Genomic DNA, 17,073 nt, shown 5'->3' with positions numbered 1-17,073 from the left:
TGCAAAACAGGCACTTATGCGTTGGTCCCCGAGCCGCTTTTAATCGTGCTGATCGTACTGTGTGCTGAGCTGGAGGGGATTTACGGTAGGGGACGGGGGACGAGGGACGAGGGACCAATGGGAGCGGACCCTGACCTGCACCAAGGGGTGTTGTGACGATCAGAGACCCAAGGGTGGGGTTAGAGGTCGCAAAGGGGCATTGAACAAGAAACGTGCCCCCGATACTGCTAAGCAGGAATACCCTCATTGGGCGCTTTTAGTAAATGTTTGCAGTCAAATCAGTTAGCAGTCCGTTACGTGACGGTGTTAGCAGCGTCACATGACGCTGCAGTGACCGGCCTGGCCTATCTTCACGCGTTACATGACGCAGCTGCAGCCGCACTGTCCTGCCGTTACGCGGTACGTTATATAACGGTGGCTGTCCTGCTGTTACATGCTACGTACCTGGTGCTGTGAGGTGGGTGACGGTGTCGAGTCCAGGGTCACCTGGCTGACCGAGGCCGTCTTGTATCCGCTGGACGGACTCAGGCGCGACACGCTGCTGGCAGACGAGTCTAGAGAACAAAGACAGATAGATCATAGGTCAGTGGATTTCGATCGATTGAAAGTACAGGCCGGTGGACGGACTTAGGCGCGAGACGCTGCTGGCAGACGAGTCTGAGCGAAACAGGAGAGACGGAGAGGTCAGTGTAGTCAGACAGACCCGAACCTATAGCCGAAGAGTCTGACCATCACAGACAGACGTGCGGGGCGGTCAGTGGATCCCAGGCACAAACATTCATTTGATTTCGACACAACTGTTCCAAAAGTCATCTAACTTTGACAAAAAACAATACAAACGGTAAGCTCGTTAGCCAAACACGCACACTTTAATCTGATTCAGACATACACAAACGTCCACCAACTCACAGCCACACATCAATGGCGAATTGATTCAATTTCAATTTGGTACACAAACAGCTGGCCTGTTCAGACAGGCACACAATGACAGTCGACTCAAACAATCGGGCACACGTAGGCGGCCAGTCGACTGGCTCTGGAAAGTCCCGTGGCCGCGGTGGAACGCGGATATATCAAATATCAGGGATGGGTATGATGCAACAATACTAGCTACCGGGCTTTACCACCAGGAGGTATGATACTGTATTCTTATTAGCTGCAAAACGAAGAACCGGCTACACAGCATTATGTAATTAGGTCTTGATATTCGTTTAATGAAACATTAATTACATTCTCCCCGATCCTTCGAGATTATTACTTATTAGTTATTAAGCGGAAGTTTCGGCCTAGGCGAATGCAATCGAAGCGGTGTTCTTATGATAGGAAATGGCCGTGTTGCTAGCATGGCGTGTAAATTCCGCTCACTATGGTGCCAGATCATTGAAAATGAGCATACAGCACCATGGCTTTATCCAACCCATCTCATCCCCTGCAAGATACGCCTAATCAGTCACAATTACTCCAAATATGGCTTTAAGTTGTCCGTAACATCCAGCTGCAAAGTGCCGTTCTGCGCTGACCAGTGACACCCCGTCCTCCACCCCCCCCCCCCCGCGCGCGCCGGCCGTCGTCGTCCGTACCCTGTTTGGCGAGCCGCGCGCTGCCGGCGCTGGCGGCGCTGTCGCCCCGGCTCAGCGGCGCCGCACCCGTGTAGCCGCCGAAGCTGTGCGACTTGGAGACGCCCGGCGGCCGCATGCCGCCGCCGCCGCCGGTGGCCACACGCAGCGAGTTGCCGCTGGCGTCCAGACTGTCGGCGGTGTTGAGGCGGGCGTAGCGCGGCGGCTGGTCGACCGAGTGGGCCTTGGAGGGCATCTGTCGGCGGCAGGGGTCGGGCGGTGCGTCCAGCCAGCCGCCGCCGGACCGGCCGTCACCCGACCACCCGTCGCCGTCCAGCTCCTGCTGCGCGGGGGGGGGGGGGTGGAGAGGTTAGGCTACTACGCAACGATAGGCGAGGGTGTAAGTCAGTTGACTATGATAAAGGCTGACCATCCTTGATTTGCTAAAATAATACGCTAAATTTAATTATTCGCTAGAAAATATATGTTTCAAAATCGGGAAGGCCAAAATTCGAAGTGCAAACTCCCCGTCCTTCGGCGCCCACCTGCTGATTGTTGAAAATACGGGTGCGGGCCTTTCGGTACTCGACCTCGCGTTCCTCAAAGCTGCGACTGCGCCGAGAGTCCAGAGAGTTGGGATTGTCGAAACTCTGCCAAATGGAGAACACACCGGTTAATACAGTCAGCTACCGTCGGACGTCATAAAAAACGTAACCGCCGACCTGGCGGGTGGCTACGAGGATATTAATGTAACACGCAAACGACAATGATGACTTTATGCGCCGCCAAGACGGAAATCCTTATATGTATAGCTATAGCACAAAAACTGTAATGAGCAAACCAGACCAAAAATAGGACCTTTTAGGACGAGACATTCTGAAAAACATTATAAGACGTCTAAGAAGATTGCAATAAAACATTTAGTTTTTGCTGCATTAGCTTCATCCTACATTACATTTTGCGATCGGCTGAAAAATGTCAGGAATGGTACAGAAAAGAATACGATTGCTGGGCTTCAGCTCATCTACCAAAGTGGTCTGATGGAACAAAATAGTGTCAGCAGTGGTTTAGAGCAAAAAACACACACCGTTTTGTGATGAAATATTCCTGCTAGCGACTGCAGTGATGACTCACCACTGAACACCAAGTGTACATGTGTGTGTGTGCAGGCGAGCTGCACGTGTGGTCGTATACTCAGCAGCAGCAGTGGTACCACGGGACGATCCGTGAAAAGGATAGTTCAGCGGCAGTAGCGACCCCCTCCCCCTGAGTAGTGTTCCCGCGTCCCGCCCCACTCACCCTGGATTAGTGTCCCAGCGTCCCGCCCCACTCACCCTGGATTAGTGTCCCAGCGTCCCGCCCCACTCACCCTGGAGTAGTGTCCCGGCGCCCCGTCCCACTCACCCTGGAGTAGTGTCCCAGCGTCCCGTCCCACTCACCCTGGAGTAGTGTCCCAGCAGGCCGCCCCACTCACCCTGGAGTAGTGTCCCAGCAGACCGTCCCACTCACCCTGGAGTAGTGTCCCAGCAGGCCGCCCCACTCACCCTGGAGTAGTGCCCCAACAGGCCGCCCCACTCACCCTGGAGTAGTGTCCCAGCGCCCCGCCCCACTCACCCTGGAGTAGTGTTCCAGCAGGCCGCCCCACTCACCCTGGAGTAGTGTCCCAGCAGGCCGTCCCACTCACCCTGGAGTAGTGTCCCAGCAGGTCGCCCCACTCACCCTGGAGTAGTGTCCCAGCGCCCCGTCCCACTCACCCTGGAGTAGCGTCCCAGCGCCCCGCCCCACTCACCCTGGAGTAGTGTCCCAGCAGGCCGCCCCACTCACCCTGGAGTAGTGTCCCAACGTCCCGCCCCACTCACCCTGGAGTAGTGTCCCAGCGTCCCGCCCCACTCACCCTGGAGTAGTGTCCCGGCGCCCCGCCCCACTCACCCTGGAGTAGTGTCCCGGCGCCCCGTCCCACTCATCCTGGAGTAGTGTCCCGGCGCCCCGCCCCACTCACCCGGGAGTAGCGTCCCAGCGTCCCGCCCCACTCACCCTGGAGTAGTGTCCCAGCGTCCCGCCCCACTCACCCTGGAGTAGTGTCCCGGCGCCCCGTCCCACTCACCCTGGAGTAGTGTCCCAGCGCCCCGCCCCACTCACCCTGGAGTAGTGTCCCCGTGTCCCGCCCCACTCACCCTGGAGTAGTGTCCCAGCAGGCCGCCCCACTCACCCTGGAGTAGTGTCCCCGTGTCCCGCCCCACTCACCCTGGAGTAGTGTCCCAGCAGGCCGTCCCACTCACCCTGGAGTAGTGTCCCAGCGTCCCGCCCCACCTACCCGGGAGTAGCGTCCCAGCGTCCCGCCCCACTCACCCTGGAGTAGTGTCCCAGCGTCCCGCCCCACTCACCCTGGAGTAGTGTCCCGGCGCCCCGTCCCACTCACCCTGGAGTAGTGTCCCAGCGCCCCGCCCCACTCACCCTGGAGTAGTGTCCCCGTGTCCCGCCCCACTCACCCTGGAGTAGTGTCCCAGCAGGCCGCCCCACTCACCCTGGAGTAGTGTCCCCGTGTCCCGCCCCACTCACCCTGGAGTAGTGTCCCAGCAGGCCGCCCCACTCACCCTGGAGTAGTGTCCCCGTGTCCCGCCCCACTCACCCTGGAGTAGTGTCCCCGTGTCCCGCCCCACTCACCCTGGAGTAGTGTCCCAGCAGGCCGTCCCACTCACCCTGGAGTAGTGTCCCGGCGCCCCGCCCCACTCACCCTGGAGTAGTGTCCCGGCGCCCCGCCCCACTCACCCTGGAGTAGTGTCCCGCCCCACTCACCCTGGAGTAGTGTCCCGCCCCACTCACCCTGGAGTAGTGTCCCGGCGCCCCGCCCCACTCACCCTGGAGTAGTGTCCCAGCGCCCCGCCCCACTCACCCTGGAGTAGTGTCCCAGCAGGCCGTCCCGTTTCAGCAGCCGCTTCGGTTCATCACCGTCGTCTCGCAGCAGGTCGCGGAACCTAATGACAGACACCAGCGTCACAACAGCTTCACCGGTGTATCATCGATGGACCACGGCACGGGGAAACACTAGACTGACGCCAATAACAGGCACATGATACCCCGGTAGTTCATACGAGTAGGTCTATTATGGTGTAACACTGCAATATAGACAGATCATATCGCGAATAATATATAACATTGATAATAAAGGCAGCAATTTACTCAATACTTTCACACACATAATCGCTTATTCGCAATAATGAACAAATACCGCCCACAAAGTAACACGAAAACCGCAGTTCAGGCAAACTCCTAGTGTCCCTTCCCCTCATCCCCTTCCACCGACTATCTCTCATCCACTGTCATTCCACTGCCATCCCTCTTTCCTGCTGCCACTCTCTGCCTCACCTGAGTTCCGGCACGCGCGTCCTCTCCGTCTTGGACACGATCACAGACGTTCCGGTCGGGTCGACGTTGTGGTCCAGACCGAAGTAGACCGCCGCCCGGTGGACCAGCATCCGCTGGTAGGACGACTGCGGCGGGAACTTGAACTCGGCCCGCCTGTGAACGGAGGAGGGGTGATCAGACAGTGCTGAATACACCAACAGAATCTACATAATCAGATCCTGCTAACCTGTTATCTCCCAAGCTTATGAATGTAATCGAGCAGTGTGTGCAGTGAAACGCCATATAGACACCTTTTTTTTTAAACCCCACATTTGTTATCCGGTGAATTTCAGACAAGTTGGTTAGAGACCTTCAAAAACGGTACAATCACTCGATTTTTCTCAAGTTTGTCTGTCTTGGCAGATAAAGCAATACCAGAACAGGCCTACGAACACACATATTTGATCAGGATCGGACGATTGGACACTTTTAAAAGGAGATCTTTCGTGCCTCCCGGAAATTCACGGGAGAGCAGATGTGGGGTTTAAAAAAAAGGTGTCGATATATCCCAACTCAGGAGCGTTTTTCATAAAAAAACAAAAACAAAAATAAAATAAAATAAACAAAATGGAACAAATCTCCAGACACAACAGTCTTACAACTGACATCACCAATTCCGAATCGGATTGCGACGCTATGCTCTCAGCCCATTGACCCAATCAAATCAAACCTTCATCCCGGTCTCTCCTGGAAGTAAACCAGGTAGTGTTCAACACCCCACGCGCCTGGGACGAGTCGTCTATCGCCATGGCAACGGCTGCATTCTGACTATCAAGTCTGCACGCCCGCGGGCGGATGACAGGACGGACGATTGTATTAGCGCCGGTGGCGGACGGTGGACAGGCGGACATAAGGCCAGAGCTGGTCTAATTAACCCGACAGTCACCACTGCAGATATTGCACGGCGGCCCGGGCGGAAGTACAAGGTGCCATTGGAGCTTGGGCCGTAATATGAAGAAAGTGTTCCCGGGTCGCTTGAATTGTCTACGTCGGTCGAATGATGAGGTGCGAGGAAGCGGCAAACCGGACGGAGATTCAGACAAAAATGTTTGGATTGACCCGATAATGACAAAAAAAAAACGGGACTACGGCACTATGTCGAATGATTTTGACCCGGGAAGCTCAATGTCCCAAAATTTGTCAATTTAGGTGGGAGCGACATCCAAATGAAATTAATTTTCCACTCTCACCACCAATTTTTAAGAACAATTTTCCACTCCCAACCAAGGAAACCTAGATTTTTTACCTATAGAAAGAGCAGTTGAATGGATGCCCAGTTAGCATCAAACATTCTACACCCTAGAATAAAATGCATGCTTTTTGTCGTTTCTCACTCTTTTTGGATCTCATCGAATCAGCAGTTTTCCACTCTCTCCCCTCTTTTTGGTGGTTAATTTTCCCCTCTGACACCCAAGACAAAACTCAATTTTGGGACACTGGGGAAGCTAGTTTATGTAGTTAGGTATTTTCTTGAGTCTCTCCCATCCTTTCCTCATGCAAGTGTTTATCCATCAGCTTTGAGAGACAATCAGTAAAAAGTCCCATCCTCTGCAGCTGCCCGCTGTTTTCGAAGTCTCCAGCCCCGCCCACTATCGACCCGAGCACAGCTCGAACAGAGAACTCGGGGAGACCGGGGTCACAATCGGGGGGCTGTTCATGGGCACCGCACACTGCTGCGTGCAGTGTGTGCGGTGCGTCCAGCAGGCGTGGGGGTAGGGGATGGGTAGGCGGCTCTGACGTCACGGCTGCGTGCGGTGGACGGTCCGCTGTGGCCAGTCCCGACCGGCCACAGCGATCGCTGTGTGCGGTGACGGAAGGCTGACGTAGGGACGCAGTGGGCGGAGCTTCGAGACTGTGTGCGGTCCGACCGCACACAGGGCCCGTGAACAGCCCTCGGGATCCAGCCGGGGAAAAACAACATAGCGTGGGCCGGGATCGGCATAGCTCCGACCTGCGCCACTCGGAGGGCGAACTTGGAATCGAACTTCGAGCTCGGGGGTCGGGACTCTGTCAGGGTCGGGGTCGGGGTCGGGTTCGGGGTCGAGGTCGCACCCGGCACCGGCCGGCACCACCCCCGCTCGCCACCCACCCGATCAATGATGTTATCGACGGCGCTCCCCATTCGCGGTTCTGAGCTTCTCCACTAGTAGAGCTAGAGTTGCAGAGTTGCAGCAGCGTTAGCCTCAGTGTCAATGTCAGTGTAAGTACGACTGTCAATGACGAGCTCTCAGAAGGCCATCGGGCGTCGACCTGCTGGTCGTTATCGGTTAACCCGCGCCCTGCTGGGGGGGGGGTGTTTGAACACCCCCCTTGTGGTTTTTCGCGAATATCTCAAAAACGGCGGCGCGGAGCGCCGCCGTTTTTGGTACACCTTATCATACATCAATTCTACACATGTTGTGAAAATTTCAGACCAAGGTCATTCAAGGTCAGGTCACCAGGTCACTTGAAGTGACCTCACCTCATAAAAAGTTTCAATGTCTGTCATAGCTACACCGAGTGACCGATCGCTTTGAAACTTTCAGCGATTGCTAAGAGCAATAGCATGTACAAAATGTATATCTCAGAATTTTGATATCGATGACATAAGGTCAGGTCAATTTTGCGACCTCCCCATTATAAGTCAATGGGAGAAAATTGAAATGCGCCTCTTTTGGACGAAAGACATTATAAACACTCCCAAACACTGAATTACAAGTGGTTTAGACACACTGAACATGAAAATGGTGTCCGTGACCCCTGTTTATGCCCTGAGGTCATCTTAGGTCACGAATGGTATCTAACAGTTTTTTGCAAATAACTTTTGATAGAGGCATGCTAGAGCGATGAAAACGCCTTAGATGTGTTCAGCTCGACGATACGGATCGACTGATATGCAACATGACCCTTTTCGGTCAGGTCATGACCTTGACCTGAGGTCAAATTTTCAAGTTGACCTTTCAAGGTCAAGTTATAGTTCATTTGATGCGTCTTGACGAGAGGAACACGATGCCGGTAAAAGTAAGCTCGTACACGGCTTGGGTCAAAAGTTATTGCAGAAAAACTGTTTCCGAAAAAATCGGCTATTTTTGCAGTTTTTGCCCCCTGCAGGCAAAACCGTTGACGTTAGGTCAAATCTGAGAGAATTACTCAGAAAGGGCGTTAATAGGGCTATCGAATGCGCTTTTCCGCGGCGCTGTAGCTCTATTGGTTCCCGAGTTATGCGTTGGCTTCTTGGAAATTGTCGACATTCGACCTGGAAATCGGCGAAATTTTGCCTTCAATGACCTCTGGTGACCTGACCTTTGACCTGACCAAAAAATTGACCGAAGTGATTTCCTCATTATTTTTGACGCTCTATCGAACGCCGCTTTCCGCGTATCGCTACGTGGCCCAGGAGCCGAGTTAGAATGGGGGGTGTTCAAACACCCCCCCCCCCCCCAGCAGGGCGTGGAAATCCAGGACCCCCAGCCGGGCGCGGGTTAACCCTGCTCCGACCAGCCCACCGACCACCGTGCCAAACTGCGGCTTCTGCTGTAGTAGAGTGGACGCTGACGACAGCTGAACCAGGCAAACGTCAAAGCGACCCCACCAGGCCCGGCATCTGCCTGCCGCCGGGTCAGTTACATATGGCGTTCCAGCGGCGATCAGCACCCTCTCTGGCGGTTGAATTTGACGGTCACGGCCGCGCTACGGCTCCGATAAGGCGTCTGTGGTTCTCACCAGCCGACCGGCAGGCAGCGGCCACTAACCAGCCAGAGCAGAGCCGTGGTAATCCGAGTTTATCGGAGGGCTGGCTTCGGAGGTCGGATGGGTGGCCGGGGTGGTAGTCACGCGTCCACTACTGACTCCATCAGCGACCGTCGAGTCTCCGACAGCGTGCTCTCAACACCGTTCTCCTCCAACAGCCAGACATCTGTAGGGCGAATGGGTAAGCAGCACTACCCAAGAAAGCTCTGACTCCCCATCGGTTCCCTGAAATCCCAGTCTATACCGCTACCCATATCTGGATATTCAGTACCGTCTGTCTGGGCTGCTAATGCCGCCCCATCAATACTCAGCCAAGTCTCGGCGGCGGCGGAAGCGCGGGGGCGGACAGCGACAAAGGTGAGGCGCCGCTGCGTACTTACCGGCCATCTGCAGCCGACTCTGAGCGAGGGAGGTCGGCCAGCCGGCGCGGCGCCGCCGGTGCTCGGGTAATGGCTGGTTTAGGACACCGCGGTATGGAGGGCTCCTGCCTCTAATGGTCCGTCAACGGCAAACGACCGACGCAGACCACCCCCGGCTGGAGGGAAATGGAAAGGGAAAGGTGATGGCTGCCGAGTTGTTTGAAAATGGAAAAGCAAGACTCAAAGCATGCATTTCGCACTCGCTGGTGTAGAATAAATTACAAGTTGGGCCAAACCTATGCACAAAACGAAAGAGGTCCTGAAAATGATATTACCTAGAGACAGGTGAGCATGAAACACCAAACATGGAGCATCAAGATATTTACATTATCTGATGTCACAAGCCCCTTGTTCTCGACATCAACGAATGCTAAACTGTACTCCGTCAGACTAACAAGAATACCAAAAAGACCACTGCTTCCTGCCGCTAACCGAATCCCGACACTCAAAATGGATGACGAGCAAGATACTAGTGGTGTCAATCGGAACTTGAATCTTCGGAATTCCGATTTTGTCCAATGTCCAATTCGGAATTCGGTTGGACAATGACAGCAGGCTTTGGACAACTTTGGACAATCGCTTGCTACACCTCAACATTTTTATAAAGTGATCGTGTTTAACATTGATTGGCTATTAAAAAGCCCAGCTTTCGATATGATTAACACTTTTGAGCTGGTAACGATGCATTGACAGCAAATTAAATAACGGTGTTGAGTGTAAACTATTGCGTAAATGTCGGACATCTTTGGACAAATGGCTGGCTTGGACATTTTTGGACGGACAGTCGACGCCAGCATTGGACATTGGACGGACATTGGACACATGTTTTCTGAAATTGACATCACTACAAGATACATCCCAGCTATCCATATATCAACGCCGAGGGCGGGCCAATCTAATTCCTTATTTATTCGTACATCATTCCCACATCTCAGAAACATCTCGCGAGAAATTCGTCGAAAGGCCTTCAATTTCATTTCTGCAAGGAATAAAACAAACGCTTGGAGGAGCGGCGCTGACGGCGCCATCTTTCGCCGGAACGCGGACTCTCGGCAGCCCGCCGCGGGAATCTTCCCGGCGTATTAACGTAAATCTAGCACAACGGCCACCCGCCCGTCGGTCTCACCAATCTTCGTGGACATCGGGCCCGAGTCCGGCCACCAGTTGCCGCACTGAGCTTTGGATATAGGCAGGATACAGCCTGGGCCTGTCGTGGAATCATTCCAGTCGTTCCGCGAACCCCAGCGCGGCGCTAAACAGAGCGAGCGATCTGATAGTCCGCCGCCGCCCCTGGGCAGACGGTGGGCGGGTGACGGCGCGCGGGTAGCACTGCATGTTTTAGACACTCATTAGCCGGCAGACGGTCACGGCTGGCGGCGGCGGCGAGCTGAGGTCGTCCTCCCATCGACCGCCGAGCCGCCCACCCAGACACACCGACCGCACAGCCCCGGCACACCGCCGAGCCGCCCACACGGCCCAGCTCCATTCAGAAAACACGGCACGCCAGCAAATACTGCGGCGGCCCGGACCACCGACAAACAGCCTTATCGCCAGCTTCCCGGAATAAGCTCGCTCGGTGAATGCGTTCGGCCGATGTTTTGTGTGCTATGAATCCATACCGTGCCGTGCGCCGGCCGCGGCCATTCTCTCGTGACGTCTCTGATGGCACGCAGACGGACGACGCAGCGGAGGCGGAGGCGGGGTCGTGACACAGCTCAAGGACGGGGCGGCGGGGTCAAGGACGGTAGACGGTCTTCGGGGTCGGAGCAAAGGTGCAGAAAGCGTGCGGAAGGTCAGTTGAAGCGCCCAAGTCAGGACGAGGAAAGTGTCTTGATTATCGAACCAATAGTCTCAATCTCAGCGCAACTGTCGATACTCCGAGTCACTATCATCGCGCTACTTCACAACGCCAGCAATACATCCCAGCAAATCTGACTGAGCAACAGGACCAAAGTTCACCCCCCCCCCCAGCGCCAGAGCGGGGACAGGGTCAAGGTCGCGCCGGGGTCACCGAGTCTGTCTGTCGGCTCTCGGTCAGCGACCGGTCGCGTGCCGGCCGGCCGCCACGGCCCCAAACGAGGCCGCCGATGGGGCCAAATCACCACTGTGGCCACACAGAGCGCCGCTCGAACTCGGATCGCCATAGCGTTACACGACTCGGAAACGAGTCACAGGGTGGAACGGCGCAACTTGACATAATTCAACGCCAATCAGCCACAGGGTGATCGGTCCGGCCGGCGATTCATTCGACCTCGACGGAAAACAATTGCAGGAACAGCCATAAACTTGCAAGTTGCAATCAATAATCATTGTAATATTCAATCTCGCAATCAAGTTCTTCGTTCGGGGTAGGCCACGTCTGACACTCCGGAGTAGGCCAAAACAAAGGGGTTACCATTGTCACCCGTGTGTAACCCATTTCTGCTCCACTACCTCCCACTTCACCCTACTGACGTTCCAGCCGTCCAAAAACACCACCCAGGGATGTCTGCAGGCCGGTGTGTGGCAGAGGTCAGCCGCCTGTCGTGTCTGACCCTCCCCCTCTGTTGGCATGTGTGATTGGTGGTGCCGCCCAGTCGACTGATACCGGCCCAGTAATCAGCCGATTGACTACCGCGGGCGGCGCTGACCGTGACCAGACCGTCTGTCTGACCGACCGGCCCCCAGCCACGGAGGGGTACCGTCCCACGATCATCAACCATTCCTGTCTGGTCAGACACCCGCCCCGGGGTTTGGTGACCTTCAGAGGTCAGCAGGAGTCGCCTCCTCACGGCCTTGTCCTTCCAGAAAAATGACGTCAAAGACTGCTAATGGCGGGGTTCCTTATAAGATATTGACACCGATAGGAGTGTGGGGTTCAATGACCAACTGCAGACTCGAACACAAAGCAAAGAAAGGTGTTCAGCCCCCCAGACAAGGCTTGAACATCGAGAAGAGTTTCAGTTTGGTAGCCCGGTGATGGTATCGGTATAAGATTTCAGAGCAACAGCCTTCTCGCTCCTTTTACCTCGCGAGAAATGGCTTTCATCTTTTCCAAGCTATTCACCCATGACCCGCATGTTTCGACAGAGTTCCGTGGTGATATGTTTCGCCAGCATCTCACACTCGCTTCCTTACCAGCTCCTGTATGCTCCCAGACTATTCTCCCCGGGTTGGCCCCGACCTTTCCCCGATCTGACGGTCCGCCCACGGACGCGACCGCCGGTCACAGAGCCAAAGTCCAGACGGTTCCCCCGCGCCGCCCGGGTCAAAGGAAATCCCGACAAAGGCCGCGCCAGGCCGCCGCCCGGTGCCCGCTCCCTTTATGGGCCAGGCGTACTGTAGGTCACAGCCACTGGGAAAACCACATGTGGGCCAATGCGCGCTGCCCGAGAGTACGTGAGCGGCACACCAGCCACGGAATGGGCACAGAGAGCATGGTGACATTTGATTCGGAACTAGGCGGGGAGCGCTTCAAATTATCAAGTTAGATAAACTAAGATAACGAAGTTCCAGAGGTAGGCAAAATATTTACAGCCAAGTTGTATCAAAGTATATCCAATTGAGCGCAGTTTTCCTTCTCATCAATCGTTCCCGATTCCGCGACCTGCCTAACTACCGAGTGACTTTCCATCTGATTGGTTAGGGGCCGACCTATCGAAGTGGCACGGTTATGTAATCGCCAAATTCGGTCACTCTAATTGACCGTTGGCTCGATTCTGCGACACGGCAGGCGTCGCAATAAATCAGACAACTTTTAAGACAAGTAACAGTAACCAGGCAGGCGGCGACCGATGGCAGGCGGCGACCGGTTACATAGGTTAAAGGTGAGAACCAGGTGCTGAGACAGCACTCCACGATCAGTGTCACATAGTGGGGAGCCGGCCCTCCCGAAATGCTGCGCCATCGGTGGTGGGAGAACGGTGGCCCAGCCTCAGAGGAGTCCCAGAGTCCGCCGAAACGCCATATCGGCAGTCATCAGTTTCAGTAGAACTATGGGCAGCGTCCGTCGTATGCACAATGCATAAATTTTCTCCCCAATTGATTAGTAGTAATGTATGCAGGCCTGCAGGCAATGTACATGTCGTGTACACATACTTCGCAACTTAGCGGCGAAACTTCGCGATTCTAGTTTCTCGATCCACTAGTTAAGGCTGAAGTTCGAGCAACAAAAAATCGAAATTAAAGACTAGTCCGACTCCAATGCACTACTAAGCGATTATAATGCGTGTGCAGTTTGCACTGTGAATGTAGCTTTGCCGTCAGTGATGCTTTGGTTATGTCTTTAGAGCTAATACAGATAAGGTTCACCATTGGAATAAAATATATAACACATTTGCTGAGGCCCTTAAGCTCAGTCCTTATGGAAGCATCCGCCTGATTTCGTCAGCTACGTCGTAAGTGGTCGCGAGATGGTTCTATGATCATAACTCAGCCTTTTGGGGCTGGGAATGGCAGAGCCGAACATCAAACTCATGTCAGATGCGCTTATTAAAATGAACCAAAGCGCCGCAACATGGAAACCCCGGCTCGGATAAATATTTAAAGCACTCCTGTGGTGTCCTGTGAAGACCACACCGCCAACTTGGGCTCTGTTTATCGACAGGGGTTCGAAGCACAATATCAGCTGTGAATAGCGGGTGACTGACTGTAAACCTTTACACGGGACCCTGTCAAACGTGAGGCCTCCCGGGGACATCTCAGGTCACCGAGGATTCGTCAACATTACACCGGACAAAGAGGGTAGATAAATAGTGCATGAAGAACATGTTATGTCCTTAGTTCAGGAGTCCACGATTATAGGTCAGGCCTCTTGGAAAGCTAATGGTAGGAAGCAGGAGTCAGAACTGATAATTCATAAAAATAAAGTTACGAATTCAGTAGCGTTCAGCACTCGTAAGTTTTAAAGGCCTCGAAGACCCTCGCCTCCGCGTGGGACGCATCCTCTACCAAGCCCGTACCAAGCCACCAAGCCCTACCAAGCCAGTGTACAGGAGCACACAGACCACTCCAAACGCAGCACGCTACTCACGAGTTATCTTTGATGAAGTGCAGCATGTCCTGTTCGTATTTGAGAAGGTGGGCCTGGTCCTTGATGTTGGCATTGAGCGCCTCCACGAGGAACTGCTCCACATCCACGCCCTTACTGTCCATGTACACCTCGCCAGACGACTCTGAAACGCGCACAGACACCATGCAGTCACACGACGGGTCAGACGGTCAAGATCGCGACAATGGGTATATTCACGAAAAGGCATATTCGGACACGTTGCATACGTGTGCCACCAAAGAAGGCACACACAGCAGCCACCAACTTAGAATGGTCGAGCTAAGAATCACCAGAAATAAACCATTTATCGTAGCATATAGTACACCAGTATAACGCCTTTTGGGGCGACTAACGGAGCGAGCGAGAGGGTGGGCCTTGCACGTGCGAAATTTCGAGGGGGTACCTCCAACTGACTTGTGCACGGCACCTTACTAACCGGTCTCTAGCGATGTGCCAAATTTGAGCACAATCGGCCCAGCCGTTCTCGAGATCTGGAAGCGGTACCCTGCACGTGCGCACGTGCAAAATGGGTCCCAACTGACTTGTGCACGGCACCCTACTAACTGGTCCCTAACCGTGAACCAAATTTGAGCGCCATCGGTCCAGCCGTTCTCGAGATCTGGAAACGACCCCTGCAAGTGCGCACGTGCAGCAGCACCCCAAGTCTGGCGCATGGATATGCAGTGCCTAGTGGGTTGGCACGTGCATAAGGGGTCACCCACATGCATCGGGAATAGTCCAATGCTTGGTAGAAGGAATGAAGCTACCCTACAAAAATTACCGCGTGTAAATCGGTCAAGTGGTTGCTGAGATATAAGCCTCGCAAAAGCGTCCACACGGCACGCCGGCCGGCCGCTGATACTCAGAAATTTCCGTTAATCTAAGGAAAGACTCCGCTCGCTTCGCTCGCTCCGTAATAACCCAATCGCACCTCATTCTACCTACCCTTACTAGTCCCTTCCCCAGCCACCCTCAATGCCGTCCAGTCATACCCCCCCCCCCCCCATATACCCATCCAGTCCGATCCCCGGCTCACCTGCAGACAGATGGGGGCTGCCGGCGCGGCCCTCGGCGCTGCCCTGGCTGTGGAACTTGCGCAGCTTGTGGCCGTGGGACACGTTCAGAGAGTACCGGGGCGGTGGAGGAGGCGGCGGCGGCGGCGGCGGAGGCGCGTCCACCTCCGGGGGCGGAGACGTCTCCTCCCGCATGGCGTGGCTGCGCATCAGTACCTTGAGCCGCGCGCTCTGAGGGGGAGGGGGGGGGGGAGATGTCAGTCAGGGAGTTGGCGAGTGGAACAGGTCACAGCTATGCCACTACATACAGACGGAGCTACATGGCGTGAGAGAAAGGCAGACTAACACACTAACACGCTCAGCTCCAATATCAATAACAGTGGATCAATGCCAGGCAGTCGCCACATGTGAGCTGAATTCCAAATTTTTCTTTTTGCCACCAATGTGATCATCATCAAACTACCATCCGAATTCCTGTCCATTGTTTAACGTTTTCCCCAAAAGCCCACGCCACAATCAGTCTTATTTACTGTCTTGCCAAGGCGTCAATAAGATCGATGAACGAACTAGCGGCACGCATCAATCAGCATAAAACAGCAGCGGGGCAAACTTCGGTGAATCAAAAACCGTGCCTAACCTGACACCAGGGCAGACGGAGTGCTACAAACGGGACGACCGGAGCATCAGTATCACAGTCAGTCCATTGATCGATACGTCATTATTTATTCTGGCGGATGATTATTGTAGCGTGGGAGCAGCCACAAGCTGCCGCGTCCCAGAGGCCAGCGGTAAAAAAGGGCGTGGTACTCTGATCAATCAGGTCTTCACTGTGAAACCAGGATCCTAAGGTACAACCGATCAGCGCATAAAGCCGGTCAACGCTCTGACGTATCTGCGCGAGCCACTTAATTTACAGCTCGAAAAAAAACAGCAAACATCAATTCATTCCCCCGAAAGCTTTCAGGATCGAACCGCGGCCTCCCTCGTCACCTCGAAGGCCACAGCACACAAAACCCCAGCTCTTTGTTCTCGAATTACCGCCAGGTCAGCCGGCTCGGCGTTTGTTGTGTCTCTGACGTCACTGGTGACCCCAGTCGATTGGCCGACGGTGACCATGTAGCGTGATTGGCGCTCCGGAGACGTGCACCGAATACACGCGGTCACCGCGGTCACACATTCCGCCGACAGGTGACTGGCCGGCGGCTATTTCCAGTGTGGCCAGTACGGCCCGACACGCACCCAGTGACGTCAGAGACGCACCCAGTGGCGTCAGAGACACAGGGGGAGACCGTCTGAGGGTTCCTGTGAACCCCCGTCAGAGCGGGAGGCCGTGCAGGACGGGGTTCACGGGAACGGGCGGATACGGTAATGGGTGCCAAAGGTCGGCACTAGTCAGATGGGTGTGCTGCTATGGAGCCAGGCCAATCTTTTATTTCCGTTAACTAAGGCGAATCTGGTGCTGTTTTGGCGCCTTACTAACTCTTCGACTTCCAGTCTGTCAAATACACCATGTAGTTCGGTGCCTGTCAACATTTCAAAACAGTCTATCTTAGTTGCTCAGCTCGCCCTCTGCAGACGCATGAATAATGCTCGCCTTCAGAGTTCAATGTTCTCCTTGTAGGAGGTGGCCTTAGCTTACATCTCTTGAAGTTCTGCGGTTAAATTAACTGCCATGGGTGAAAGAGCTTATCGCAGCAAACAAGCGGTACATTGTATCTTGGCACAATGAATATCGAACGGTGGGCCACAATCGCGAGCCAACCGTGGCCAGTCTAACCTTCTCTTTCTAAGGCCCTCGCCAAACCGAAAAACACCTTTGTTTTCAATCGGATTAAATTACGAATCGATTGAATAATAAACTATCGCGAGCCTGAATGAGGCAGACTGATTTAACTCACGTCATCCAGTATTCCATTCCCTCA

At 54.5% G+C, this 17,073-nt stretch overlaps 1 protein-coding gene across 1 annotated transcript in view; it reads right to left on the bottom strand.

Annotated features, from left to right (window-relative positions):
• LOC122378404 (cAMP-regulated phosphoprotein 21-like) overlaps positions 1-17,073 on the bottom strand; it is a 56,292-nt gene that overhangs the window by 10,075 nt on the left and 29,144 nt on the right. The window contains exons 5-11 of the mRNA XM_043359421.1: positions 15,175-15,382; positions 14,121-14,262; positions 4,923-5,075; positions 4,450-4,531; positions 2,102-2,206; positions 1,581-1,899; positions 445-554 (exon numbers count right to left, since the gene is read on the bottom strand). Of these exons, the coding sequence (XP_043215356.1) occupies positions 445-554; positions 1,581-1,899; positions 2,102-2,206; positions 4,450-4,531; positions 4,923-5,075; positions 14,121-14,262; positions 15,175-15,382 (1,119 nt within the window). The remainder of the gene's footprint in view (positions 1-444; positions 555-1,580; positions 1,900-2,101; positions 2,207-4,449; positions 4,532-4,922; positions 5,076-14,120; positions 14,263-15,174; positions 15,383-17,073) is intronic.

The sequence above is a fragment of the Amphibalanus amphitrite genome, unplaced genomic scaffold (assembly GCF_019059575.1).
Source record: "Amphibalanus amphitrite isolate SeventyFive unplaced genomic scaffold, NRLGWU_Aamphi_draft 000059F_arrow, whole genome shotgun sequence".
Classification (NCBI taxonomy): Eukaryota; Metazoa; Arthropoda; class Thecostraca; order Balanomorpha; family Balanidae; genus Amphibalanus; species Amphibalanus amphitrite.
The sequence above is the reverse complement of the archived record's forward strand: the minus strand, read 5'-3'. Positions and strand labels throughout refer to the sequence as shown.